This window comes from Sesamum indicum, linkage group LG4, assembly GCF_000512975.1.
Source record: "Sesamum indicum cultivar Zhongzhi No. 13 linkage group LG4, S_indicum_v1.0, whole genome shotgun sequence".
NCBI lineage: Eukaryota > Viridiplantae > Streptophyta > Magnoliopsida > Lamiales > Pedaliaceae > Sesamum > Sesamum indicum.
Window position 1 is genome coordinate 9,869,060 of NC_026148.1, and position 27,178 is coordinate 9,896,237.

General features: G+C 35.3%; 5 protein-coding genes across 14 annotated transcripts in view; 2 read left to right on the forward strand and 3 right to left on the reverse strand.

Moving 5' to 3' along the window:
* LOC105160464 (U-box domain-containing protein 32) overlaps window positions 1-3,981 on the reverse strand; it is a 6,133-nt gene extending 2,152 nt beyond the window's left edge. The window contains exons 1-7 of one of the 6 annotated variants that reach the window (XM_011077843.2): window positions 3,831-3,981; window positions 3,567-3,748; window positions 2,539-2,660; window positions 2,164-2,285; window positions 1,487-1,591; window positions 683-965; window positions 197-346 (exon numbers count right to left, since the gene is read on the reverse strand). In XM_011077843.2, coding sequence (XP_011076145.1) covers window positions 197-346; window positions 683-965; window positions 1,487-1,591; window positions 2,164-2,285; window positions 2,539-2,660; window positions 3,567-3,732 — 948 coding nt within the window. In that variant the 5' untranslated portion in view covers window positions 3,733-3,748; window positions 3,831-3,981. Of the gene's footprint in view, window positions 1-196; window positions 347-682; window positions 966-1,486; window positions 1,599-2,163; window positions 2,286-2,538; window positions 2,661-3,566 lie in introns of those variants that run through there. The other 5 variants (XM_020693426.1, XM_011077846.2, XM_020693428.1 and 2 more) reach the window with 5 other exon arrangements.
* LOC105160465 (kinesin-like protein KIN-10C) lies at window positions 7,959-12,810 on the reverse strand. The gene is made up of 15 exons (XM_011077848.2): window positions 12,456-12,810; window positions 11,664-11,829; window positions 11,380-11,580; window positions 11,082-11,265; window positions 10,766-10,971; window positions 10,413-10,648; window positions 10,282-10,321; window positions 9,927-10,016; window positions 9,681-9,830; window positions 9,220-9,549; window positions 9,091-9,137; window positions 8,788-8,809; window positions 8,641-8,709; window positions 8,499-8,537; window positions 7,959-8,207 (listed from the first exon to the last, which is right to left on the reverse strand). The coding sequence occupies exons 1-15, from the start codon at window positions 12,656-12,658 to the stop codon at window positions 8,163-8,165; spliced, it is 2,028 nt and encodes a 675-aa protein (XP_011076150.1). The 5' UTR covers window positions 12,659-12,810; the 3' UTR covers window positions 7,959-8,162.
* LOC105160466 lies at window positions 13,276-17,223 on the reverse strand. The gene is made up of 5 exons (XM_011077849.2): window positions 15,782-17,223; window positions 14,664-14,722; window positions 14,437-14,565; window positions 13,959-14,094; window positions 13,276-13,844 (listed from the first exon to the last, which is right to left on the reverse strand). The coding sequence occupies exons 1-5, from the start codon at window positions 16,484-16,486 to the stop codon at window positions 13,515-13,517; spliced, it is 1,359 nt and encodes a 452-aa protein (XP_011076151.1). The 5' UTR covers window positions 16,487-17,223; the 3' UTR covers window positions 13,276-13,514.
* LOC105160467 (60S ribosomal protein L36-2-like) lies at window positions 20,134-22,017 on the forward strand. 2 transcript variants are annotated; one of them, XM_011077851.2, is made up of 4 exons: window positions 20,134-20,251; window positions 20,577-20,681; window positions 21,314-21,513; window positions 21,697-22,017. In XM_011077851.2, exons 2-4 carry the CDS (start codon window positions 20,580-20,582, stop codon window positions 21,725-21,727), a joined length of 333 nt encoding a protein of 110 aa, XP_011076153.1. In that variant the 5' UTR covers window positions 20,134-20,251; window positions 20,577-20,579; the 3' UTR covers window positions 21,728-22,017. The 2 variants fall into 2 exon arrangements, with proteins under 2 accessions (XP_011076153.1, XP_011076152.1); XM_011077850.2 differs by having other exon boundaries at window positions 20,137-20,251; window positions 20,544-20,681.
* LOC105160468 (tripeptidyl-peptidase 2) overlaps window positions 23,710-27,178 on the forward strand; it is a 17,146-nt gene continuing 13,677 nt past the window's right edge. For 2 of the 4 annotated variants that reach the window (XM_011077853.2, XM_011077854.2), the window contains exons 1-7: window positions 23,711-24,166; window positions 24,273-24,351; window positions 24,709-24,782; window positions 24,917-25,026; window positions 25,130-25,210; window positions 25,958-26,044; window positions 26,145-26,287. In XM_011077853.2, coding sequence (XP_011076155.1) covers window positions 23,821-24,166; window positions 24,273-24,351; window positions 24,709-24,782; window positions 24,917-25,026; window positions 25,130-25,210; window positions 25,958-26,044; window positions 26,145-26,287 — 920 coding nt within the window. In that variant the 5' untranslated portion in view covers window positions 23,711-23,820. Of the gene's footprint in view, window positions 24,167-24,272; window positions 24,352-24,708; window positions 24,783-24,916; window positions 25,027-25,129; window positions 25,211-25,957; window positions 26,045-26,144; window positions 26,288-27,178 lie in introns of all 4 variants that reach the window. The other 2 variants (XM_011077852.2, XM_011077855.2) reach the window with 2 other exon arrangements.

The window sequence follows — 27,178 nt, forward strand, 5'->3', positions numbered from 1 at the left end:
TCTGGCTCCACTGCTGACAAGGAGCAGAGATCAAGCCTATGTCAGTGTGCATCGCATCGCTTCTTTTTACAAAATCTTCAGAGATATGAATCATAACAGTACAAGAGGCTTCAATATGAAACAGTAACAGCAGGAGAATACATGGCTGAGAATATGTGAAAAGATACCAATGGAGAACCCTGTATTCTGTATTTACCTTTTGCATGGCCTCTGCGGCATCTTCTTCAGCTCTCCACCACCTCAATGATTCTGCAAATGTTCTATGCTTAGAGTTCTCCGCATCTATCATAGTGTGCTCGAGTTTATTGCACAGGTCACAAGTTTCTTCGTCTTTGAATTCAGAATCCTGGAATATTTTCAAGTCAAATTCAAAATATAGACCAAATTACATTACCACCCAGATTGTTAATGTCAAGTTCCATGGCCCCATCAGAACTTATACTATTAATAAGTGCGAACAAATCCCTTCAAGTGCATAGAGTTGAATAATTACCGCCTAATTTCAGTCTTCAGATCTGTGAAGAAGCTATATGCGCTAGTATTATTATAAATCTGAAATTGTTAGTTAAATCCATCACCATTTACACATTCACCCAGATGGTCTATAAATCCTCCACGACTTAAATCACTTGAAATCCTACTAGGGCATGCTAAATAATTCTCCATTTACAAATTAACATACCAGCGAAGTATTAGACGATGAACATGTTAAATACTCGGGACGCTCTACTTTTAAAGGTGAAGGTGAACCACCTCCACCTGTCTGGCCTACTGTTAGAGCGCTTGGACTCATAGTGCTTACTACATCGTCTATTGATCCATTTGGGCGCTCAAAATACTGGACATTTGCTGCACCAACATCCATGTTTTCCTTGGAATCACGTGCTAATATTGTGCCACCACTACTTGTTGAAGGCGACAATATCACAGTAGTAGTAGTTAAATGAGAATCAAAGCCCACCGGCCTAACCAAGAAAATGAAATGTCAGTTTGTTAGTAAAATCCTCCTTCTACAGGAAACAATATACTAACCTTTCAGCAAGACATAAAAGGACTTCCAGGAATTTATAGCAAAATAAAATAGAAAAAGCATCAAGAGACAAACACCATTTGATCTTCCAACTGAATATTTAATATCAGAAATGTATAGGTACTAGGGCTAAAATAAACACAAATCTTTATAAAGCTCAGAAGTTAAAGATAGGGTAACTTAATTTATCAGAAGGTCAACTATGGCTGTGAAGTTTGATATTTAAAACAAGGATCATTGAATGCACATATAACTTTGAACTCAGCAATGGAATAAGAGTGCCCAAATGGATGCATCCAAAGAGGGTGAAGAATAATATCAGACCTTCTCTCCGTCCAATATCTTTATTTTAAATATATATATATATATGCCTTTGAATAAATTCTACAACTTTTTAATTGATAAAACACATCAAAACAATTCAATTGTTATCCACAGATCATCAGATTTTCGCACCTTGCATATATGAGGCGCCCTTGGGAAACAAACCAAATATGACATGATATTGGAGCCTGCTGGGAGACAACCATAGCTTTAGTGGAGTTGGTCTCTGACAATATCCTGCAACCTAGATGAGTCAATATCAGTAAATAAAAGTCACCACCTACTGGAATAAGCATTAGTTTTATACTTCATAATGGGGGTCATAGAACTTGACAATTTAAAAAGTTGATCCATCCATCAATGACTTGGCACTGGTCGTTCGGAATACAAAGTTATTTCAATGCTGCAATGTCCAGGATACAACAGTGGTGAGTAAAGATGTAGCTCACAGCATGCCGCCACTACTGAAACTCTTTGAACTCAAATAATTGAATTGTCTCTCCCAGCATCCAATAAATACTAAGATTTATGTTCTTTTTAGCATCCACAAAATGATCATCCTCAACTAAATATACTAATTTTCATTTTACTCCACTCTTTCTCTCAAACTTCCTTTGCTACACACCATGCTACACTAACTTCGACAATTCTTCTCATTCGAAAGCAGAAGCGAAGTTGAAATCCTACATCGCATCATTCAGGGGATGGAACTTGATATCACATGCAACAGCTATACACACAGTCTTAGTAAAAAATGATTTATCTAAGAAGCCAATAATAGTTATAATAACACAAATTTTTCAGCGTACTTTGACTCGAATGTCTCAGCTCCAGCTCCCATGATGAGCCGTCTTATGCTATGCTGAGTTATAACTTGTAGAATCCCTTTCTCAATATTTTTCATTTCTATCCAAATTGTATCAGCCTGCTTCTGTAGAAGTATCAAGCAAATGAGCTCTTTCAAAGGCAGCTCAAACAAATTCATAACACTTTCAAGAAAATCCATTAGTTGCAAGATTACTATAGAAGACTAAGCACTGTTAAAATAAGATGAAAGACCATTGAACAGTTAAAGCTGGTCATTTTTTAACATGCTTTATGCATCTGTATGGATATTTCTGACATATTAAATTGCTTTCCAAGTTATTATAAAATGCAAGATGATAAGCAAAGAAAATAGTTACCCCCATTTGGGATAGGAAGAGCAGATACTGGTTCATAAGCTTTTGCTTCTTTAAGCGTTCAAATTCCTGGCATGCCTTAACCACATGATTTTTAAGTTTGCCAGCTGACAACTTCCCATTCACTGTAAACATAAGGAAAAGAAAGGTGCTATCAACTCAATGTAATGAATGGTCCCAATTGTCGTAGCAATTAAATGTGCACATACAAGAAGAAGAAGAAGAAACTAAAGAATAAAAAAAGGATGCAGTATGATTCAGGTACTACATTTTTTCCAATAATTAGAGTGGAAAGATGAGGAAGGTATTTGAAACTTCCACTATGTGAAAAGTACTTCAACATTTGGGAGAACAGTCTCACGAGAACATCAAAGAAAACTCATGGATATTCTCAGAAATGACATGGTTACACAAACATTACAACCATAAAATTAAGTCATCCATGTCGATCCCTCGTCATGCCCAAGAAAAGTGCCTCCATGCTGTCAAGTTCATTAATGATAACAGAAACATAATGGAACTATAGTTTAAGCTTGTACGAGGATTATTTCATAGTTTACATTTACTATTTGCTGTAAAGAAACATTATGTATCGCCGATTCCATAAGGATCAAAAGTATATGCTAAATCCTACAAGCAGAGGCTACCGCCAACAATTTAGTCAGGAAAAGACCTCCAATGATTTGGAAAATCATAGTGATAATAAAGGAAAATGAAGTTTTGATCCTTCTAAGGACAATATACAACCTTCCAAATACTCATCAAAGAAGAGAACTCAAGACGAGAGAAGCTAGCCCAGCCAAACCCCCACCCACTCACCTCCTTCCCCTCCCACAAAACACACATAAACACCAACTCAAGCAAAATCATTCACCTGTCATAACTCAGAGATTGAGAAACAGATACCCAACAATCAATTACAAAAACTACCCAGAATTCCCAGCAACACCAAATTCGGAGTAGAAACAACTAAAATTCAGAGACACATAACATGAGCAAAACCAGAATTGAAAACGAAGTAATGAACTCACAGAGTGAGACCAAATTCGTGGGCTGATGAACATGCACAAGGCAAATATTTCTCCCATCAAAATTCTCCACCGCCCAGGTCAGCAACGACTTGCCCTCCTTCACATTCCTCCCCACAGCCACATATATCGGTGAGTTGAACTCACTGCTTTCTCCTTCACTTCCCATCTCTCCTTGAATTCTCCTATAACAAGCTCATCAATGTGTTTGATTTTTCTCAGTATGTGGGCGTGTAAAGAAGGTTAAATTGGGTGAAGGGAGTTTACCAAAGTCGTGGTGAGTAGGAAAATTAGTGGTCTGAGCTGCCCACCTTTTCTTTTGATCTTTTGACAAAAAGAAAGTATTGCACACTACCTGTTTGTTGTTTTGCGATGAAGCCATCGACCCAGCTATTTATAATTAATTTCAACTGCACATGATTAAGATATATAGGGAAAAGTTAACTGAAAAAGCTACAAATTCCAAAGAATGTGCTTTCTTTCACTTTCTTTTCCCAGAATCAACCTTTTCTTTTTCTTTCCAATTTGTTTTTTCGCCTTTTCCAAAATTGCCTTCCCTAAAAATTGAAATTGACATTATTATTATTATTATTATTTGGGTAAATATAACTTAAATTAAGATTAAAAGAAAAGCGATACAATGTGAAATACAATAATACGTTCATTTATCAATCTATAGCAAGACTAACCAACAAACTACTCAATCTGCTCCATACCAAGTTATCCTTCATAATATGTATGTAGTTATTAACTCCAAGTTAGGTGCATGTTGTAAGCTCACAAGTTTATCGAATTTGCTCAAGAATAATGTGAGCAACCAATTCAGGGATCTGTAAATTATTGTTGAAAGTTACGTAAATTTCTCTTCGATTAAATGTGATAGATCAACAAAACTAGTAAACCTCGATATGCAGCATTTACTAGGTGGTCCCCTCCATCTCCTAGCAATCTATTCAACATCCATTTGCCACTCATTATAAGGTGAGTTGGAAATCTCACCTATAAATTCTCAAACACTTATGGGAGTGTGGACGTAGAAGGAACAAGTGTTTGTACCTCTCCTCATCTCTTCTAATACTATTATTATTACTATTTTGGAGACATCCTTTGGCTATAATTTTTTAGGACCTTTGTTCATAAAATTGTGGCCCATAACCCACTGATAGGCTCAGTCACACCACCCAAGGCCACACCCTTGGATGGCAGCCTACTCATCTCTTTGTCCACTATTTGGCTCCACTCAACTTGTTGATCCGACCCGAATGTTGTTATATTTATTCTTCCCTTTTCTGTAGTTGTAACCCTAAACCTAAGTCATCCTCACTCTTTCTCCTCCTCATCTCCAACTCCCTTCACTCTTTGTAATCTTCGCCACCTTCTTCTCATCTCGATTTCTCCCTTTCCAATTCTTCTATCTCACCTCATCAATGACTTGTCCCTATAAATAATCCCCAATTGCTTCTGGTGACAAAACAAAAACCTTCTTTCCCTTTCTCCTATCTTGCTAACAGTGTTCTTTGTGAATTATCTCCTAAATGAATATCCAAGTGGTTAATTTGGGTCTATGTGATTGAGTCTTGGTGGTTGTGTGGCCCTTTGCGGACGAGTTCCTTAGTGGTGCGATTTGGATTTTTGCAACCAGTGTGTGGTTATCGACCTTGGTGGCTGTGGGCTACCCGTCACTAGATCTGGACTTTGAGCCTAACATTTTTCTGTTCTCATTTATCTATTATTTTCTTCTGTAAATCCGTAAATATCTGTTAATATTTTTATAATATTGATTTGTAATATTAAGGAGTTTTCATAACCCATGATCCTCTGTAATAGTTAAATTATGGTTTATTATTTGTCTTACTACTTGAGGATTTTCACACAACAATGGTATCAGAGCTTCGGGTTCTTTTCTTCTAGTGACTGGTAAGATCGTTCCTTACTTTCCTAACTTTAATCCTACTACAAATATCTTGTTATGTGTTCTATGCAAAAAATAGCTATGTGGTTATTTTTTGAAATTTGCGATATTTTTTAAAATTATTTTTCTAAAGTTCTGATATTAACCGCTTTGTGCAAAAAATTGCTTAGTTCAAAAAATTAACCTAGTGTTGGTTTCTTTTAACAAAATATGATATTCTGAAGTTTTCTCGTTGTGTGCAAATTTTTAATATTGTTGTGTGGATAATTTCTCTCATATTGCTTAGTGCACAAAATACTGCTTTGTGGGTTTGCTAAGTGCTTGAAATATTTTTCGATCAGTGCATTATATTTCTGTTTAGTGCATTATTTTATTGCTTAGTACTTATTCTTTTCCTCAACCAAGACTGATCCCTTGCTTATTCCTCACTTGGTCGAGCCCTTGAGGCTGTCAGGTATCTACTTGATGTTAAGCTGAAGTCCCCTGTAAAATTATTCTGTTAATTTTATTCTGTATCAGTGACATTTTGTCTCAATTGTTATTCTGCCTCATTAATATCTTGCTACATTTATTGTTGTTATTTCTGTATTTTCATAGCTGGTTATAATCTGCAACCCTTTAATGAAAAATTTAATTTCTCTATTTGGCAACAAAAGACGAAAGGATTTTAATTCAACAAAAAAATTTTAAAGCCATTGATGGTAGATATCCTGAAAATGTTTCTGAAGAAAAAAGATTGAAAAATGATGAATATGCTTATTCTTCTATCATTTTAAATTTTTTTGATACAATTCTAAGAAAAGTTGGAAAACAAGATCTAGCAAAAGATTTGTGGAATAAGTTAGAGAAATTATATATTGAAACTTCCTTACCCAATAAACTGTTTTTACTTGAAAAATTTTTCCGTTACAAACTAGATTTGTCTAAAACATTGAGAAAAAATTGGATGATATTATAAAATTGATCCAAGATATTAAGTTGACTGGAGATAAAAATATTAATGATTATTCCCCCATTGTTCTTCTAATTGCTATTCCTGAAACTTATAGTGATGTAAAAGCTGCTATAAAATATGGTAGAGATAATGTAAATTTAGATACTGTAATTAATGGTTTAAAAAGTAAAGAATGGATCTTAAAACTAATTTATCTAATCAAGTTCAAAATGAAGTAAATTATGTTAGGGGAATAACCAAAAATAGGTATTCTAAATATAAACATAGAAGTCATAGTAGGTCTAAGTCTAGAACTAGGGATGAAAAACGTAGGAAACGAAGATGTTATAATTGTGGAGAAAAACGGCATTTTACAAAAGACTGTAAAAAGCCAAAACAAGAAAAGAATAAAGAAGATGCAAATATAATCACTTAAGAGATTTCCGAATAAGTATACATGGTTTGCCAATACTGTTCTTTTCACTTTCTAACATATATGTGTGCAAGTGTCTCTCTTATGTTCTGCAGGTTCTATCCAAACGAACTGGCAATGATGAAAGCCATATATGATCTTGGACTTAGTTTCCTCATTTGGGTCTTGGTCCAAAATGGAAAATATTAGTAAAATTGTAGCCCATGACCCACTGGTAGGCCCATCCCACACCACCCAAGCCCACACCCTTGGATGTCAGCCCACTCACCTCTTTGGTCTAACCTCTTTGGTCCACTCTTTGGCTCAGCCTAACTCATTGACTCGACCCGAATACTGTTATATTAATTCTTTCCTCTTCTACAGTTGTAACCCTAAACCTAAGTCTCCCTCACTCTCTCACCTCCTCGTCTCCATCTCCCTTCGCTCTCTGTAATCTTCGTCGTCGTCTTCTCCTCTCAATTTCTCCTTTTGCCGTTCTTCTCTTTCACCGTCATCAATGGTTCCTCCTATAATTGTTTCCCAATTGCTTCTGGTGAGAAGGATAGACAAAAACAAAATCCTTTTTCCCTATTTTGCTAAAAGTATTTTTCGTGAACTATCACCTAAGTGGAAACCCAAGTGGTTGATTTGAGTCTATGTGATTGAGCCTTGGTAGCTGTTTAGTGATTTGTGTGGCCTCTATGGACAAGTTCCTTAGTCATGCAATTTGGATTTTTACAATCGGTGTATCATTGCCAGCCTTGATAGCTGTGGGCTATCTGTCACCAGATCTGGCATCTGAACCTGATATTCTGTTCTCATTTATCTATTATTGTCTTTTGTAAATCTGTAAGTATCTATTAATACTATTGTACATTGATTTGTAATATTAAGGGTTTTTCATAACCACGATCCTTTGTTTAGTTAAATGAAGGTTTATTATTTGAGCTCACTATTGGAGGGTTTTCACCCAACACCCTTATCTAAGATTTCTGGTTCCAACTATTTTAACCTGCCACTTGACCTTTCATTTTCCCCTATTGTCCAGTAATAATTATAGCATTTCTCGAGGTCTTAATACAACCAAGAATCATCATAGTGACATAGCAAATCGGCAAATCGCAGTTAAGAAACTTGGATACAGTATGGACATACATTAATCAAAGGATTACAGGTTATCTTGTCAAGATACAACCATAACAAGAATCAAGGAGTAGGGTGGGGGGACATACAACCATAACAAGAATTAAATAGTAGGAAGAGCGCGAGAGGGGAACAAGCAGAGAGGGGGAGGGGGATATGAGTAGCAACTTCAGGTTGCCAGGCGAACTATTGGGTTATCTAATTGAAAAGATCTCCAGCCACCTGTTTCATCATGCCTTTGATCTGCAGGTAAAGCAAGAACTTTCTATAGCAACAACTATATCGGTGAATCAAGTTTCAACAATTACCAATAATGCTTATCAATAACTAAGTAAGCATAACGAATAATCATGAGGCAGAGCTCAACATCAAGGAGGATGGATAAACTAAGATTTTAACTGTAAACAAATACAACACACACATCTCTGTCGGAGCTTGACCTAAAGACCTCATAATTGTTAAAAGTCTTCGGAAATGAAACCATTGTTACTTGAGCCAGGCCTCATTGCATAAACATAAAACACATTAACATACCTGCTTTGCTGAAAGGCCGATGTCCTGCAAATCATCAAGCTGTAGAGCAAATAGTAGACTGGTTAAATGTCAGACCAAACATTAAAATTGAGAAATGACCATGCCCCAAAAAAGAGTAGTACTGCAAAACATAATTCCTTACAGTCTTGAATGGTTCAGGAGATCCTTCACGAAGTTCAAGAATATATGTAGCTCTCTTCTCTCCAATACCCTGTATAAGTGCATGATATGAGACGCCATTGTGTTGACAGAAATGCCAGCAATATGTGACTTGAAAAGATTAACATACCTTCAGGCTTTTCAACTCTTCTCTGAAAATAAAAACAAGAAAAATATTTAATAACTTGTACCTATATCAAAGAAACATCCTAGATATCGAATGGCAAAAAATTGAGCTCATATTCAGAAGAAACTAGTGATCAAATTTTCATAAGTTAAACTTATAGGCTGTGCATATTGTCAATTGCAAACTATTCGTCTTATTCGCAGTTTCCTAAAGTAATGTTAAAAGTAAATGGCAGCCATGTTACAAATACATTGAACCAAAAGGCTGTGGTGATGAAGATGGAAAACACTTAGTATTTTCACTTACTTGTTGGCGGAATTCAAAAAGCTGAGATACTCACGAACAAGAGAATGCTGCCATAACAAGGAAATACTTATTTAGTAAGACATTCATAAATCTCAGTCGTATAAAGTATGTTGTAGTATTGTCATATACCTTAACCCCGGAACCGCGATTGCTGAAATTACCCGGAGGGCTACAACATCTTGCAATGCTAAGTTCCATAGCCGGAGTTTTTGGTTCCACAATATCGTTGTAGCATAGTTGACTACTGTATGATGCAGTTGCCTCCTCTGGCATCTTAATCGTCAATGGACTTGATGCACATAATGTCTTTAAGTTGTTAGATATTTCTCTAATTCTTTCACTTAGTGGCGGGGATGCATCGTTCTTCTTGTGTACAGGATTGTTTGCTTCACATATTGCATCTGAATTAGCACTCGGAGTAGATCTTAGGTGATAGATCCCACTTTGAAGAGAAGCCTCCTGAGGGGAAAAAAGAAAGTGCTCTTGGTCCCAAAAGCTAATTGATATCCGGACATATAAAATTACAATTCTCTATTAAAAGTAATATTTAAGCATCTCGTTTTCAGGCCATTGACATTGTAACTAATTACCATTTCTGTCATCGTAGCAGCGCTATGAGCACTTGGCAACAAAGTATTCTGCAACTCAAACAAAGATTGAGATCCAGGTCCTTCAAAATTAACATCTTCGGCGGGTTCTATCATTGGACTACATTGTGAATTAGATTTATCCAGTGGAACCTGTAGTATTTGCAATAAGAATAACAGCATCATCAAGTGATATTGCTGAAAGTTATGCAGAACTCACCAAGATAACTTTATTTAGAGCTTGCATACCTCTTCCAGAGAAAATGGTGCAACAATTAAAGCAAGATTTGGAAGAATTTTGGACTTCTGGGCTGAAGTATCTTCAGACTGGCATCTCAACTGCATTTTATTTTTAATGAATCTTTAATTGGATGGACTGTGGGCCTCTTTGAGGCAGTAAAATCTAATTTACTACAACATGTGCTATGGATTCTGTCACTCAAAAAAGGTAAAAAGCCTGAAAGGAAGTTATAAAAACTGGAAAAACTTCAAATGATCATCTCCACAATAACACAACCAGATATGTACATATGAAAAACAGAAATATGGAGGATAAAATGGAATAATATGTATTTGATAAATTGGATGATTTTAGAAAGGATACCTGCTTAGGGGTGACAACTTTTTCTTCACCGAAGAGTTTCCTTGAAGAAAAAAGGTAGACAAATATCAATAGAAACTCCAACTTAATTTCCTTCTACCTCAGATGAAAATGTAAGATGAAAGTAGTTTTACCTTCCCTTCAAGATGGAACTAGCCTGATTGGCCGAAGAGAGTTGACTGCGACCAACCTGCTTTTTCACACTCAAGGAAGTAGACATTGTTTTCCCACTTTTCAATGACGAAGACACCTTCGCTTTTGCTAAACTACTAATTCTATTAGTGGAGTCTGTCAATACTTGCCTTGTGCTTCGACATGACCGAGAAACCAAACTTATTGAGCTAAGAGAGTCTTGGCAAAAGACAGGATTCTGCATCCAGCAGAAAATTAAGAAAGAATTAATACAACTTTTAGGTTATAAAGAACTTAAGATGGCTAAACAAATGATTGATACAAATACAACTAGTAAAATTCCGAAAAGTCATACCAAGCAAGTGACAAGCAATACATGACTTGAGCCAGCAAGGGAGTCTTGTAAGATTCGAGTGAGTTTACTTTCCCGATATGGCACTCGAATCTCACTCGCGTTAATGGCACTAACAACATTTAGTATTGCATAAAGTGACTTATTTATCCAATTACTCTCAGCAGGTGTGATTCCATCTCTGCTACTTTTTTTGGGGTCCTCGTAGCCTATAAGATTACATTGAAGACAAAATTAAGTAAACAATTATTTAAGTCATTAGAAGTATGGGTATAATTATCAAATGGAGATGAAGATGAAGATTTCACGAGTTAAAAACCTGCTAAATCAACAAAATTAATCTTGTTCACCAGCTTGGTCTTTAGTGAGTCTTCTTCAGATGATATATGCACCATCAAGCCCCTGTGGCTGCGTGGTTGATGCGTTTGTACCTTTTGACTATTCTGTAAATTACCCTGACTAAAGTATATATTATGAAATTCCGAGATAGATTTCACAGAGACCTATGAAAGACATTACAGAGAACCAACATGAGTAATAAAGGCAGATGAAAAAGGCATATGCTTTTACTTCAGAAAATCCTATTTGTTTGGGGAAATATAATCATATTTTCTTACCTGAGAAAGTCCTTTGAGGTTGATTTTGCCATTAGCATCTTCCAGTACTTGGACAGCGGGATGCCTAGGATTCAACAGATCGTATGCCTGATCATGTGATAGTTCATAGAGGGACACCGAAACTGACTTCTGTAATTCTCTTGCTTTTGAAAGGATTTCAGACATTGCCAAGACTGCCAAACCTGGTTTCTCAAGAGATCCCTACAATGGGTAGGAGGTCAAGCGCACATATACTTCACTAGTAACGACAGAAGTGCCTTTTGCATAGATGAAAAGAAGAAAACCTGGATGGTGTATGTTTTGCCACTTCCCCTTGCCCCAAAAGCAATGACTGATGCATTTCGGCCATCAAAGATGTCCGAGACCAGGGGTTTTATCTCTCTTGAGTATATTTCACCAATTTCTTCATCTTGTTCAGAGCAATAATCGAGCTCATACCCATCCTTTCGACTAATACATGGCCGCAAACCAAAAAATCAGACTCATTTCATGCTCAAAAATCAATAATCCAGCTCCATCCAATTAAACACTTGAGTATTATTTCCCCACATACTTAAAGATGCTAACAATTAAATGACCGGAAAAAAACAGAAGACCGCCCAAAAGAGATTCTATTCAGTATACTAATAAAATTTACAATTAAAGCCATATGGACAATTCAGAAATTACTATTAAAGCAGACGCTTATTCCTATTCACACACAAAGTCTTTATAAGGCTCAAGGCACTGAAGACCATCTTTAAAATCCCTTAAATAAATAATAGAAAAAACCCATAACTCCAATCAACTATTATTCTGACTAATTTCCTTTCTAAACCAAGTTGGGATGCAATCACTATCATAGAATTCAATTTCCAACTTAAAGGACGAAATACCTGATTAAGCTCAGTATTCCCTTAACATCAATAAAAAAAGTTCAGACTAATTTCATATAGATCAAGAAAGTTCGGACCTTCATCCCAAGAAACCGAGCAGAAAACTAAATGAAAATTCCCAAAAAGTACCTCCAAAACAAGTTAACCAAAATTCTTCATATATCAAAGAATCAAATGATAAAACAAAAGAAAAAAAAATACCTGGTCGATTGAGCATCTAGAAAGACTGCATATTTCTCAGATGAGCCATCCTCTTGCGGTTTTTTGACAGTGATCCATGGCTTTGAATCTTTGCTCTCGGATTCAGATTCCTTGTCTGTAAAACCCCTGATTTTCCCAATTATTCGCACTTTTCTAGCGGGGTTGAAGCACCGATTCGGTTTTACGTTGTTGGTTTCTGCCATTACAGGAGGTATGAAAAAAATTCTAGATAAATTTCTCTGTCTGCACTGTTAGAGGGAGAGCGGAGATGAGAGAAGTATGAACTACGATAATGGAAGAAAGTAGCCGTTAGGTATTTTATTTTTGGTTTTCAAAATGTACCCTCTGGGGCGCGTCTCTCCAATGGCTCTCCCATCTTTGAAATTGCAAAAAGGGTAATTTAGTCAATTAATTTGAGACAGACAGGGACAGAGTGGAACCTGGTGTCGGTATTTGCAATTGGATCCTTTCACTTTCATTCTTTGCATTTCAGTTCACAAAACTTCTTTTGCTTTTTCTCTTTCCACACCAAATATTTGGAATTGCATTATTCACTCTTATTTCCTTTCCAAGAAAATATAAAATTCTTAGGCTTGCAGTTGAACGCTTGCATAATTAATTATGAAAAAAATAAACATAAAAATAATTTTGAAATAATTTTTTTTAAAAAAATTGATTTAACTTTTTGTGTTTAATAATTAATCAATAAATAAATAAACATCCATGCGCTAATAGAATACGAAATCATTACTCAAGAATTAAATAATTGATTATGTAAATACAGATTCTATGCTGCTATATCCATAACAAGTGCTTTAAATTCCAAAATCATCATATTATTTAAATATATGAGAACTTCACATTCATCTACAATCACCAAATAATTTCTATTATCCTACTTATTTGTCCCTAGGACTTGAATATGCTTGATTATGGTATCTATAATGCTCTATCCATACATGTAGTTCTGAACACTGATATAATAAGAAGAAAGACTACAAACACAGCACAATTGAATGAAAGAATAATGTTCTGGTTGGGTGTGATACATTACAGCTATCAGTCAACAATGAGTGGTTTTTCCAGCACCATGTTGCCGGACTCGTCCCTCTCAAAAAGGCGCTCGATGAGTTCATCCCAACTTTCTACACTCTTGCTCTTTGCTGATGATCCTGTTGAACAATCACCTGCTGACTGCTGGGAATCTTCGTCATCTTTTTCATCAAACGTTCCATACTGTGATGGTGAAAACGCATGGGGAACAGCCAAAGAAACGGCTCTGCGTAGAGCAGCCTTGTACTCCTTGCTGTGCTCTTTTTCTAATGTCTCCTGTCTCTCCATCCTCTGTTGTGCTGGAATTTCCAATGTGTGATCTCTCTCTCTCATCAGCTGTATTTTCATAAGGATCATCTTTTTAATGTAGCGACTAAAATAACAAGTTTCGGCTAGTAATGTTTCAGCAGACAAGACTACAACTGTTGAAATGGAGGCAAGACGACTTACTTCCAGAGCCCTTTCAGCTTCTCTCTCTATCCAAATGATGGCGTGATCAGAAGTGGCATTACATGAGAGAACTATATGCTCAAATCTTCCATCCACCGGCACTGCTGTCTTCACAACTGGAGGAAATCTTCCACATCTATAGCCAAAAAAAGGGATATCGTAATTATGGGATGATCAATCATTAATATAAACAAGAACCTGTTTTTTCCGTTATACAAGGTAAACTCGCATAACCTTAATTTTTAGCTATGACCATCAGAAAGTCTTACTGTGGCCGTATGAATGAACAGAGGCACAGTTAGAGTCCCTCAATTCCTACCAAGTATAACATTCTTGGGGAATTGATGGATAAATGTTTGACTATGCCATTTAAGGGAATCATAAACTTGCTCCCAGTAATTCTAACTTAAAAGGAGCATTTGAGCCCGAGCTACATTTGTATAACCATGCAAAAGGGCAATGAATATTCTTCATTTACCTGAAAGGTTTACGCTCGACAATGTGATAAAGGCGACCAGGTGCATATAACCTTCTTGGATCTTTCAGCATTTTCTCCTCTGGTATGCATGTATCTCTCATACACCTCAGGCATAATAAACATGGCAGACTGTCCAGAAGGTAAATGTGTATTGTGTAAACAGAAAAAGTCCATTACATTGCAAGAAAATAGGTGTACATTGAAATACAAGTAACAATTTTTTTTACCAGAAAAGAGACTTGAATATGTCCTCCAGCGGGGTGGCTGTTCGAGGCAAAAAATCGTCCTGTTTCAGTAAAGAACATGTCCTGTTAAATCTAAAAATTTTGGGCCTGTAGAGCATGTTTTCATGTGAATGTTTCTTATGAAGCAAGGAGGTCCAACGTATCCATATACGACGAGATGAGAAAAAATAATGAACAAAATTGATTTCTCTTCACCTATTTTTGCTATGTGAAACTATCGCCGCTTAACATACAGTAACAACAAACACCACATGGAACGTCATCGTTATCACTATCATCTGAATTCAGCATCTGACTCTCAGATCAATTGAAGTCCAAGAATCCCAAGAACAAGATCAACTTGCTACCTTGCATATGACTGAAAGTAAAGCTTGTTCTTCCTTTAATAGAACTTTCACCTTTATTTTTCTAGACTCTCTAACATCTCAAAGTTTCCATGCCATGACATATATGACAGCAGATAAATTGAGGAAGCCAGCAAGAAAAATGCTTTGCAGTTTCCCAACTAAAAGCAATATATGGCTCGGATCATAAGATGCTCAAAGCTCAAAAGGCCTCTAATATGAAAATGACAACCATTAAATGAGAATATGCAAAACAAGACTAAAGAGGAGAATGCTATTGTCATTTTATTTCCTTTGTCTCAGAAACGTTAGAACCACATAGAAAAGTCTGATAGAAGACATTCAGATAACAGAAGGCCTATTTGAAGCATAGTTGTAGTATTCTTTATCTTTAAGATTCATGACAATTCGTAACAGGTGATAAAAACTCATCAGGCAATTTCGCTACACCGAGTTTTACTTTCCATTGCCAATCGTTCAGACAGGGGTTAGGAATAAAAGTAAAACTGGATGACTGGGAATTTGACAATGACTCTTATCAATTGGTAAACATGCTAATTATCTAGCTCCACTAGCTATGTAAACCAAACCATTATGCCCACATATAATGGAAGAATATCATTAAATTCAGCATGGAAACATACGGTATTCATGTCACCATTTATGCCTCTGGAAGATCCAATACAAAGTAAATAGATGCTTCTATAACCTGTAAGTGAAACAAAATTGCACAGAGAAACTATATTAGCAACTTGCCTGAAGGACAATAGAGTTGATGACGTCAGCATATCTCACAGCCAAATTAAGTGACATGCACCTGGCAGGTGCAATAGCAAAGCACCTTACCCTCTTCCTGTCGATATTCCCCAATCTATCACGATTCTGCACCACCACCATTGTCAACAATGCTGCCACACCTGACCCTAGGGAATGCCCTGTGAAAGTCAATGTATAATTGGGGTATTTCTCAACCAGTTCCTTCAAAATGTCGCACTCTGCATTTAAAACGCAGCCAGCCGCTTTCAACAGCCCATTGTGGACATACCCTCCATCAAATTTCCTTTTCCCCAGCTTGTTATCCAGCAAAACTGCATAGTCACTCTCCTTTGCCAGATTAAGGCCCCTTATGGCAAGAACTATATCGGCATGGTCATGATCAAGATACAACAAGTACGGGGGAGCTCGTCCCAGTGTATCCTCGTAATTCTTTTTCATAATTAAGCAATCTGGATCAATTCCATATCCTCGAGGAGGTTCCCAAAGTGGGTTTCTTAGATCGTCCTCATAGACGGCTAATATGTATCGACAAAGCCTAGGAACAGGTTCAAACTCTTCAGCTGTGGCAAGGCCCCATGTCTCACTATCGTGGCCCGCGGTGTGCAAACACCGTTTCCACGCCCATCTAGCACATGCTAGGCAGTACACACATTCGAGAAGGGGAAGCCCACATATTATTGACATTGCCGCCTAATATCCGAGCATCATTATAGGAACAAAAGGATGTATTTTAACTGATTCTAAGTATTCCCAAATTCTATAGTATCCAAGAAAAATGCAGGCAAACACCAAAACTTAATTCAAATGATAGGAAACATATGCTGCAGGACTGAAGCTGGTGTTATCACTCGGTTCTATGAAGATACAAGCGAACTCAGACAGGAAATGGAAACATGGGAGATGGGATTTCCTTATACAGCAACAAAACCAAAGCGGATACTTCAAATTCGCCACTTCGACAACATAAATACAGATAAAATAACAAACCAAAACCTCAAAAGCCAAACAAATACAGAATTCATTCAGTGCTCACTCTCCAAGAACTCTAACTCTGACACCGAACTTCACCAGCAACGAAATAGGATAAAACAAGGTAAGATAACAAAAAACACTGATTTATCAACTACATAAAGAGTAACAAAAGAACCCAAGTACCAGAATCCAAAACTGATCCACTAAAATCACATGAAAATCCAGGGTGCTTGAGAGTTTCTTGATTTTCAGTCAGGGCCAGCTGCTTTGTTGCTTGTTTGGGGGCAAGAAACAAGCAATAAAGGGACAGGTGATGGAGTTCTGTCCCTTGGCAATAATATGTATGAGCTGTTTGGAGAAGAAGATTAATTGATTGAAGGAATATTAAAAGACAAAATCAGGGAAATTATGGGGAGGGGGGTAGTTGGCTGCAAGTCTACAGCCACTCAACTAACCACTCGTGGTGTTGTTGAAGCAAAATAATCGGGGTAGTAAGTTATATTGAGGGGTTATATTAAAACTACACAAACATCTCTTATTTTTTATAAAATTATAATTATCTCTCAAAAATTATTAGTATAATATTTTTAAAATCATGTATATAAAATTTAGCTAAGAAATATAATTATAATGTTGCAAAAAAAATGATGACATGTACGTATTTCAACACAACTTTAAAAAATATCAAAATATTAAAGTATAGATTATACATCATTAATGTTTCATTGTAAATCGTGTTGTTGATTTATCTGAAATTAAATCTAATATTTGTAATTATTATTTCATATAAATTATGCTATTATGTCAATAGAGATATCACATGATACATGTTTTCATTATCATGTTAATAAGCTAAGTAGCTACCATTCGTTGACCAAACAAAACTTTAAAAAATATTAGAACGCAAACAACGTTGTATTATTTTAAAATATATATATATTAGAGTAAATTACAACGTACTCTTATAAAATTTATTATAATTATAATTACTTATATATAATTTAAAAAATTATGAACATTTTTTTAAATTAATAATAATTTTTTATTGCAAAATATATTTGTTATATAATAATTAATTTTATAAAAAAATATTTATGATTATAATAAATTTTAATTTATAATTTTCTCAAAATACTATCATTTGGGTTTTAAAGATTCGCGCAATGATCCGAAAGGACGGGGACACGGAGAGATTTCAATTGCTATTGGGTCCCAATTCAAGCGTCCATTACTCCAGAAGCTTCCTCATGCTAGAATTGTGGGAAACTTCAAAATTATTTTGACAACCACGGTAACTTGATTTTTATAGTACCAAGTAGAATACAAGGCAAAATATGACGATTTGATTATTTATTTAATAGGGTTTGCAATTCAATCGATGTGGACGGCTATGCGGACATTTTTTTATTTATAGAGAAATAATGTCTATATGCATATACTATTTAGCAAATAAATAATAAATTAGATTTTTTTCAATATTCTTAACCTTATATTTTCTTGATGTATATTATTGTGGTGTCAAGGTAAATATCATTTTTAATTTCTCAGCTATGCCGTTTATCCATATTTCATTTCTCATGTTTCCCCTCATCAAATTTAGTCTCTTAAATTTATAGATTTCATTAATTATGATCTCTTCCATTATCGATCCGTTAGATTTAACGAAAAACATCTCCCATTGTCAAAATGATTCAAAATCATGGCCTTGCATGAAGAAATGGGTGGCCTCACCAAGTACACCACCATTTGATGTACTTTGTGGTGTGGTGAGACCGCCTATTCATTCGACCAAGGTTGTAGTTTGAGTCATTTTGATAACAGAAAATATAATATATATATATATATATTCACAAATTCGTTAAAATTAACGGATAAATAATAAAAAGGATAAAAATAATAAAATTTATAAATTCGAGAAACTAAATCTAATGAAAGAAAAATATAAGGGATGAAATCTAAATAAGTGATATAATTGAGGTAACAAAAATGAAATTTACCCTGGTGTAAGGAGTTGGGAAGATGAAAACTCCCGTGTCTGTGAAAAAAGCTAGAAGAAGATTATTAATAAAAAATATTAATAAATAAAACATATTTAATATTTCCAATTATATTTAAAAAATATAATAAAATATTAATTTTATTATTTTGTTGTCTACGATCCTTTCTAGACATGTTAGTTTGATGTGAAGGAGCTTGAGTTTAGTATTTCCTGGGATACAAATTTGATGCAATGCACGTGCTTGTGGCTAGTCAACCTCGTTATAAATTCATATAGTTTGTATTTAATCAGGACGTGATCCAAATATTAATATCATGAATCGAACTTCAAATGATCTGGCCACAACAAATCTGCACTCAATAAGAATTAAAGAAAGCCAAACTCCTTCATGTCAAAATAATGTGTCAAAAGCGGTGTCACAGACGGCAAAATATTGAAACTAAATCTTAATTGCATTTTTTCTTTTTGGAATATAAATTTACAAATTTATTAGTTGTTATTTTTTTTAATTTAAAATCTTATTTAATTGAAAATATTAAATATATTTTACTTATCAAATACTTTTAATTATAAAAATACTAAATATAGATATCCTAATATTATTAATTAAATCAATCTTTTAAGTAAATAATAATTAAAATTTTAAAAAATTAAGGCTGAGTCTTTCGTGGGAAGTCGTTTATCCCACTAACAAGTTGGAGTTGTTACTGCCACTTACGATTTCGGCTAAATTTTTTGAAAAAGTATAATAATGCATGAGTCATGCATTTAAAACAAAAAAAAGTAGTATGAGCCGTTGGCTCAGCTAATGATTCGTGCTATTTTTGCAATTCTACCCTACTTTGGGGTGGGGTCGAGTTACAATTATTCTTATTTTTTCTACAATAAATTAATAAATAAACCTTTGTTATCATGTCCAACTAAATAAATAAAATCCGAATTTTATTCTATTTATACTAATTATTTATAATTTTATCACGTATTAATGACATTTCACAAAATAAACGGAGCCTATAAATTTTAATATCAGCTCTTAACATTATCATTGCCTACTCTACAGGCTACATATAATGAACACCATAGAGGTATGAATACTTATGTCAAATTTAATACGTATTATTCACTGTTCATTATTAAATTATTATTTTTGTATTATAATTGTGTATATATATATACACTCAAAACTTATATTGTGCAAAAACATCTTAAAATACACAAATATGGCCCAAACAAGTTGAAACCTGGACCCTGGCCCTTCTGGAGTCTGAACACACTGTTCGATGGCCCAAGCCAGCTAAGCCCAAATAGGTGAACAACAGTGCACGATTTCCCATTTTTACCCTTCCTCAATTCGTCATATTGCAATCATCTCCTCACCCCAACCTCATATAAAAGCGATTACTCATCCAAAACCCTAATTCGTTCTTTGCCCTTCGCCTCGGATATTAGCAGCAGACTGTGGACGGATCGAAGGAACGGTAAGCCCACCCTTGGTTTACATGCATAGGGATAGTCAGCCGACGTGAATACTACGGTTGTAAGCGTCAATATTTTTTTCTTAGAAATTTTTGAATTTATAGAAGGTGGCGTTTGTATGGTTGTCCTTTTCCTATTCTTTTTTGGGTTTGATGCGTTCCTGAAAAGTACAGAAGCTTATGTTGGTTTTTGTTTTCTAAACTATCGCTGTTATAATCGTGTTCTGTTAGTATAAATTGTAGAGCTATCTGTTAGCTAATTTGCTTATTTCAAATGGCATTATAATATTTGCAGAAAATAAGCTGCATTCTGTTTGTCTGGGCATAGGTAATGGCTCCGAAGCAGCCGAACAGTGGGCTATTTGTGGGGTTGAAGAAAGGGCATGTTGTCACCCCGAAGGAATTAGCACCGCGTCCTGCAGATAGGAAAGGCGTAAGTTATATTCCTTTTGCCTGTTCGATTTGATGGATTATGTTCTCTTTTTCGTTTTTGATTATACTCAGGTCATTTAGTTTTAGTTTGTTTTAACCTATGAATCTTTGGATGTAGTGCTTGAGTTTGTGGCGCCTTTTTTATTTATTTGTTGTAGTAGACATAACAAGACTGAAACATTGTTACTCATCTTTTGGCCAGTTGAATCGTGGGTTCTTTATTTCTTGATATTGTATGTTCATCTGGTAGTATGACTATGTCAAGTATAGTTACGTAGTATTCTGTATCAAGCGATAGGAGCTTTAAAAAGTGGAATTGGATGTGCCCATTTGAATTTGAAATCAGATTTATTCCAATTCCATTGGCTGAGCTTGATAAATGAACGTAAATGCTGCGACCTGATTCTGATAGTTCAAGTCTTGTAAGGAATAGTGGTTGTAGAGGGTTCCTTAGTTATTAGTTAATGATTGTTAGTTTTATCTGAGGCAAGAATAATTGTGGATGCCAAGATTTTATGATAATGTTTAAATGTCTGTTGTCCACATGTACGCAATATTTCATTCTTTCCTTTTCCTGCTTATCTTTGTAATTCTTTATGTAACCCTCATAATCTGTCATGTCAACTATGGCAGAAAACAAGCAAGAGAGTGCATTTCGCAAGGAGCCTCATCAGAGAAGTTGCTGGATTTGCACCTTATGAGAAGAGGATCACAGAACTTCTTAAAGTTGGCAAGGACAAGCGTGCCTTGAAGGTGGCCAAGAGAAAATTGGGCACCCATAAGAGGGCGAAGAGGAAGAGAGAGGAGATGGCCGGTGCACTCAGGAAGATGAGGTGATTAATCATTCACTTTTTCTTTGTTCTCTGTTGATGATGCTGGAAACTTTTCGTCTTTCTTTATTCTGATCTTATTCTTTCTTGTCTGCATTTTGTTACTATCTCCTTTAATGTGCATATGAGCTAAATATAACTTTGTTCTTCTTATGTATCACTAATTGGATTTTGGGATTTACACAGGGCTGCTGGAGGTGGTGAAAAGAAGAAATGAAGTGTGTCACTGTCTATTTTTGCCTTTCAGCTTTTAGAGTGAAATTTTTGAATCTGAATTTTATGAGAATTGATCAGAACACAATTACATTTAGCTTCAATCTGTTTTATCATCTGTTGGACTGAATTATGCCACAATCTTTTTCTTGCTTTGCATTAAATTATAGCTCTATTCATCTAATTTGACTTGTATAAATGATACACAGTATGATTCCTGTGATCCATCCTGGGTGCAAGTCAATGTTTGTGCTTTCTGCTTTATTCTGATAAGCTTTGGGCCTTGTTTGCCAATGGAAGTGCTAATAGTAGGGGTAATGGCTGTTGTTGAGGTGTCAGCTCTTGTTTGCAGTATGCGTACTTTTAGTTTGGCATCAAGATCGATAATACAGGGATGTTTTGCAGTCGTCACATGATCACGGGATATCCTCTGCCTATTTGAACCTATGTTTTTTGATATAAATTGGTAAATATTTAAGTTGCACTACCGGTCCTAGATTATGTTTATATCGAAACAATTCCAAAATTTTGGGTTGGGGTGAGAGAAATGCTGCGGTGGCTTGTGCATTTCAATCATATACAAAGTTGATTTCAACGGATATTGAATCAGAACCATTAGTCATCCTCTCTTGGATGAAAAAGGAGTTAGCAGAGCTATGGGAAGGAACTACAACAAGTATAAATGTGAAAAACTCGCGACAGAAAAGTAAGATCTGGTTTGCGTTCCAAACTTGTTAAGATACATTCACTATTATATTAGGAATATCAAATTTTTAATATTTAATTAGAGATTTAACAAATATCATGTATGGCAAGTACAAAGAATCGATAAGAGCAATGCTGCAATGAAGTAATCTACTTCAGGTAGTGTTGCTACAAGACGAAACTGGTGAGAACATTTTCCCTTCCACTGCTATTATTAGCATCTGTCTTTTGGTGGGGGTTTTACGTCCCTCTGCTCACTCTTTTGTTCTTACCTTTTACTTCTGAACTTTTTCCAACAAATTTCCCATATTTAGCATCGATCTTTAATTTCATTTCAATTGGGACAAGGCTGATTTCCTACATATGGGAAGGTCGAAGCACAAATATTACTCGGTAATAATTGATTTAGCATTAATAAATCATCAATAAGTTTTCAGTTAGTACGTTTAGTTTAAAAAACATAAATAAAATGATTATACTTTGATAATTTCAAAACCATATGATATCATGATGTTGAAAGAAATTACATATATAAGTTTTCAATTTCATGAGTAACTTGAACTATTTAAATGCCGATACAGAATGTATATGCTATTTTCTTAATAGGGACAACTACAATATTTTTTTTTGAAATTTAATGTAATTACTTGTAAAATTTATGTGATTTGAAAAAGTATATTTAATACCCTAAACGTTATTTTCATATAATAGATACACTCATTCGTTAGTCAAAATCTATCGAATTTGTTGATATTAGTAAAAAACTTGAATGGCAATCGTATTTACCCTTGATGGATTTAATATTGACTTATTGCATGCCAAATAAATTATTTTTTATTAAACTACCGTTATAAGGGTGAAATATACCTTCCCAAATTTATTTGCATGTGAAGATGTATAATGATAGTTTGGTCAGAAAAATTTCTGTTTGGATTGCAATAAGTCACTTACAAGTCAATTGAAAATATATAGAAGTTTTATTAAATTGTTTTGTTAATATTATTAAATTTGATAAATTCTGATAAATAAAAAAACTATATTAGAATTATTAAATATAATTTTTTAAATTATATAATATTGATATTTAATTATATCAAATTTCAAGGGTAGGTAGTATAAATTTTCCTTTTTTGTAATGGGCCAGGCTTCGCCCTTAACTGGTCCCAATTTCCTATACGCAAGACGTGGGTCAAATTAGTCAATACATTTCCATGCAAGGATAGGTAAGGTAATTCTTACCAATCAACATAGAGAGCTCCGCCAGCACAACCATCCTCACCACAACCCCCTTACTAATCTCTTCCCTCCCGCCACCACGCTGGGATCCCCATCCCGCTTAAAGTACCCAAAACACCCCTGCACAATCGATTAATTATCTAATCATTACACCCAATGCATAGCCCAGTATATAATAGTAACTATAATGTCATCAATTTCCAATCACACCACTGTCGCTTGTCGTTTCTCTCTCTGCCTCTCTTCATCACTGCACTCAAGCCCCCCAGAACAGCTAGAGAGAGAAAATACACTGACACCGTCTCTAAGCGTTTCTACACTAGTAATAGTTTCAGAACTAGGGCCATGCCGTCTGGCGAGGACAATGGAGCTTTGCGTAATTTCAAGCTGAACGAATCGACGTTTTTAGCTTCACTCATGCCGAAGAAAGAGATCGCTGCCGACCGGTTCGTTGAGGCGCACCCCGAGTACGACGGCCGCGGCGTTGTTATTGCCATTTTCGGTCTGTTCTTGAATATTGTTTCTCGTAATGATTTTACTTATTTTGGTTGTCGATGACTGGTTTTAGTTGTTTGTTTACTTTGTGTCTTGTTGATGCTACTTATTAGATTCTGGTGTGGACCCGGCAGCTGCGGGACTGAAAGTGACTTCAGAAGGAAAGCCGAAAATTTTAGATGTTATTGATTGGTATGTGAATGAAACTTTGTGATGATTACGAAGCTATAGGTGAGAACTGTGGGAGGGGATAGGAAAGATTGAAGTTTTTCAAATTCCGAAGAGTCTTGTGCGAATGTTATGTAGTTGATTAGTTCGCTTTTTTTTTATGACTTGTGCGTGTTAGTGTTTATGGCATGTAATCAATAGGCTTTTCATGCTTCTTGCATGTATAGTAATTTCCATGTCTGATTTCCCGGGGGGTGGGTAGTGGGAGGGGGAAGGGTGGGGATTGGTGTTGGGGACTTTGTGCTTGCTTAATGTAATTCTCAGTAATATCCAAAAGATTTATCTAACTATTGTAATTTTTCTGGATTTATTCTTTGGTAGTACTGGAAGTGGAGATATTGATACATCAACCATTGTGAAGGCAGATGATAAGGGGTGCATCCGTGGGACTTCTGGTGTGTTTTCTTGATGCACATATAGCTTTGTTTCGGCATTACCTGGACTTTAAAAGCTGGATCTGGAAATTCATCTGACAATTTTCCTTTTTTTTTTTTTTAATTATTTTGTCTGGACTTGCAACATTTATCAGGGAATTCTTTGGTTGTAAATTCGTCATGGAAAAATCCATTAGGAGAATGGCATGTCGGATGTAAATTGGTTTATGAGCTTTTCACGAATACTCTGACAGATAGGTTGAAGGTAGCCCTTATGATTATTGGTGAAAATTCCAAAATGGACCAAGAGTTTGACTTAATATTCTTTTTTCTATATTTCCCCTTATTTTGCTTTCTGCTTTCTTCAGAAAGAGAGAAAGAAAAAGTGGGATGAAAAAAATCAGGAAGCAATAGCTGAAGCTGTAAAGCAACTTGATGAATTTGACAAGGTATTAATACCCTGGTCTTAGTGTTAATGGTTTGCCCTATGGTGAAGACATTTCCAGAATACAGCCCAATAATGGGCAGAAAAGTTTCTGTTACTTCTATCTGCACTTCCAAAGGTTACGCTTTTTTTTTCAGTTATCTAGTTTATAGTTTTGCCTTTCACACCTTAGTAGCTTCATGAGTCCTTTTCTTTCAGCAAGTAGAATTTGGAGATTTCACTTGTGTCCACCGGCATTTAATTGCTAGACACTAGGCATGGTCAATTAAGTTGTTGGTGTCAATTTTTGGTTATGGTCAAAGCAGTTACGATTTCGACCTTCTTTTTTTATGTTTAGTTGAGATTTATAGCCTGAACATGCATTATTATGGTTACAATGATTTGAGAGAGGGCATTATGCATGCAGATTGAGTTTTCTTTTCTTGATTTCTCCTTCCTGTCCCTGTATTTATAGTCTGGGGATGGGAGAAGAGCGATGGGTTGCACGGGAAAGAGATGATTTACAGATGAGAATGTAAAGCTAATCTATATGCAACTTTCTGGTTTTATACTTTTATTAGTCAAATTAATCTCTAATCAATAATTTCTACTGCAAGTGTAATGAAGTTCTGTCAGAAATAATGTAAGTGCCAGAAATGATGAAACTATTAAAAGTTAATGTGCATGTGCACCTACATTTTGTTTTCGTCCAACGTAATGATTCTCTATAAAATTTATTTTGCTTTTTACTGATCCATTATGCAACTTGTAGAAACACACAAAGGTTGATGACACAATCTTGAAAAGGAAACGAGAAGATCTCCAAAGTAGAGTTGACTTTCTGCGCAAGCAGGCTGAGGTAATGTTCTTTCATACTAGATTGTTTTCCTGTTACAATCTTTGTCTTCAATCAAGATTATTTCACCTGTTTTAATTTTAATCATGGTCATATCTTTCAGAGCTATGATGATAAAGGACCTATTATAGATGCTGTTGTATGGAATGATGGAGAAGTTTGGAGAGCTGCTCTCGACACGCAGGGTCTTGAGGATGAATCAGGATGTGGGAAGCTTGCTGACTTTGTTCCTCTTACTAATTATAGGTATTTTAACCTCTTCATCTATATCTTGTTGGCATGCTTATTGTATTTATCTGACACCATTTCATGTATCTCAGAAAATTAAATGTGCTCATGCGTCTTAGAAAACTGGGTGGATTACTTAATAATGGGACATGGTGGTGTCCTTAATTGAGTGGAGAATTTGAACATGATGCTAATGAAGTGAAAAACACTGACACCAACACTCACTCATCAGGAGGAAATGCATAACTATGTTGCATTTTAATCACCACGGTAACTTTGCATAGGGAAATTTCCTTCTGATTTTAGTATCTTATACACATTATTTTATTCCATTAAGAAAAAGTGGTGAACGAAGAATATCTAGTTTCTTTGGCTACATACATAAACTATAGTTGCTACCGTAACTGCTCCGAGCATACATCATCAAATGAGTCTCAACTGGCTTCATGGGTTTAATCACTCTTTTGGAAAATAAGAATTTATTTGGAAATGAAACTGAAGTAGCCCAAGGATCAGATTTCTAATGGAGGCAAGTATACATTTACTAGCCTCCATGTGGATGATGTTGTTATCCACCATGAATGACAAATAATCTCAGATAACTCTAGATATACACTGATTAAACAATATGTAGCTTGAAGTATTGGAGCTTAAAGTTGTTGGCAAACCCTGAAGAGTGAGAAGAGAATTAACTATGAACCACCACATCTCAACCAAAATAAAATGAGAGGAAAAAGCTGTAAAATGTAAAAAAAAGAAAAATGCATCTATACTAATCGAAATTTAGAGAAGGGTAGCACATGTTAAATTCAGAGATCCACTTCATTATTGGATACGATGAAAAGATTGTTTCCTTAGATTGTGTTTATGAATTTAAAAAGTTGTTTGCTTTCTTCTTTGTGTGCTAAT

Excerpts from the sequence above, each read along its gene's own strand:
- LOC105160467 (XM_011077851.2), top strand. The coding sequence starts at position 20,580 with ATGGCTCCGAAGCAGCCGAACAGTGGGCTATTTGTGGGGTTGAAGAAA. Across the intron at positions 20,682-21,313 it reads GTCCTGCAGATAGGAAAGGC|AAAACAAGCAAGAGAGTGCA; the intron begins GTAAGTTATATT and ends CAACTATGGCAG. Across the intron at positions 21,514-21,696 it reads GGTGCACTCAGGAAGATGAG|GGCTGCTGGAGGTGGTGAAA; the intron begins GTGATTAATCAT and ends GGATTTACACAG.
- LOC105160466 (XM_011077849.2), bottom strand. The coding sequence starts at position 16,486 with ATGTCAATAATATGTGGGCTTCCCCTTCTCGAATGTGTGTACTGCCTA. Across the intron at positions 14,566-14,663 it reads ATATTCAAGTCTCTTTTCTG|TCTGCCATGTTTATTATGCC; the intron begins GTAAAAAAAATT and ends CCTTCTGGACAG. Across the intron at positions 14,095-14,436 it reads GTCGAGCGTAAACCTTTCAG|ATGTGGAAGATTTCCTCCAG; the intron begins GTAAATGAAGAA and ends TTTTGGCTATAG.
- LOC105160465 (XM_011077848.2), bottom strand. The coding sequence starts at position 12,658 with ATGGCAGAAACCAACAACGTAAAACCGAATCGGTGCTTCAACCCCGCT. Across the intron at positions 9,831-9,926 it reads CACCATTTTCTCTGGAAGAG|GTTCCACTGGATAAATCTAA; the intron begins GTATGCAAGCTC and ends CAAATACTACAG. Across the intron at positions 9,138-9,219 it reads ATCGCGGTTCCGGGGTTAAG|CATTCTCTTGTTCGTGAGTA; the intron begins GTATATGACAAT and ends TTGTTATGGCAG.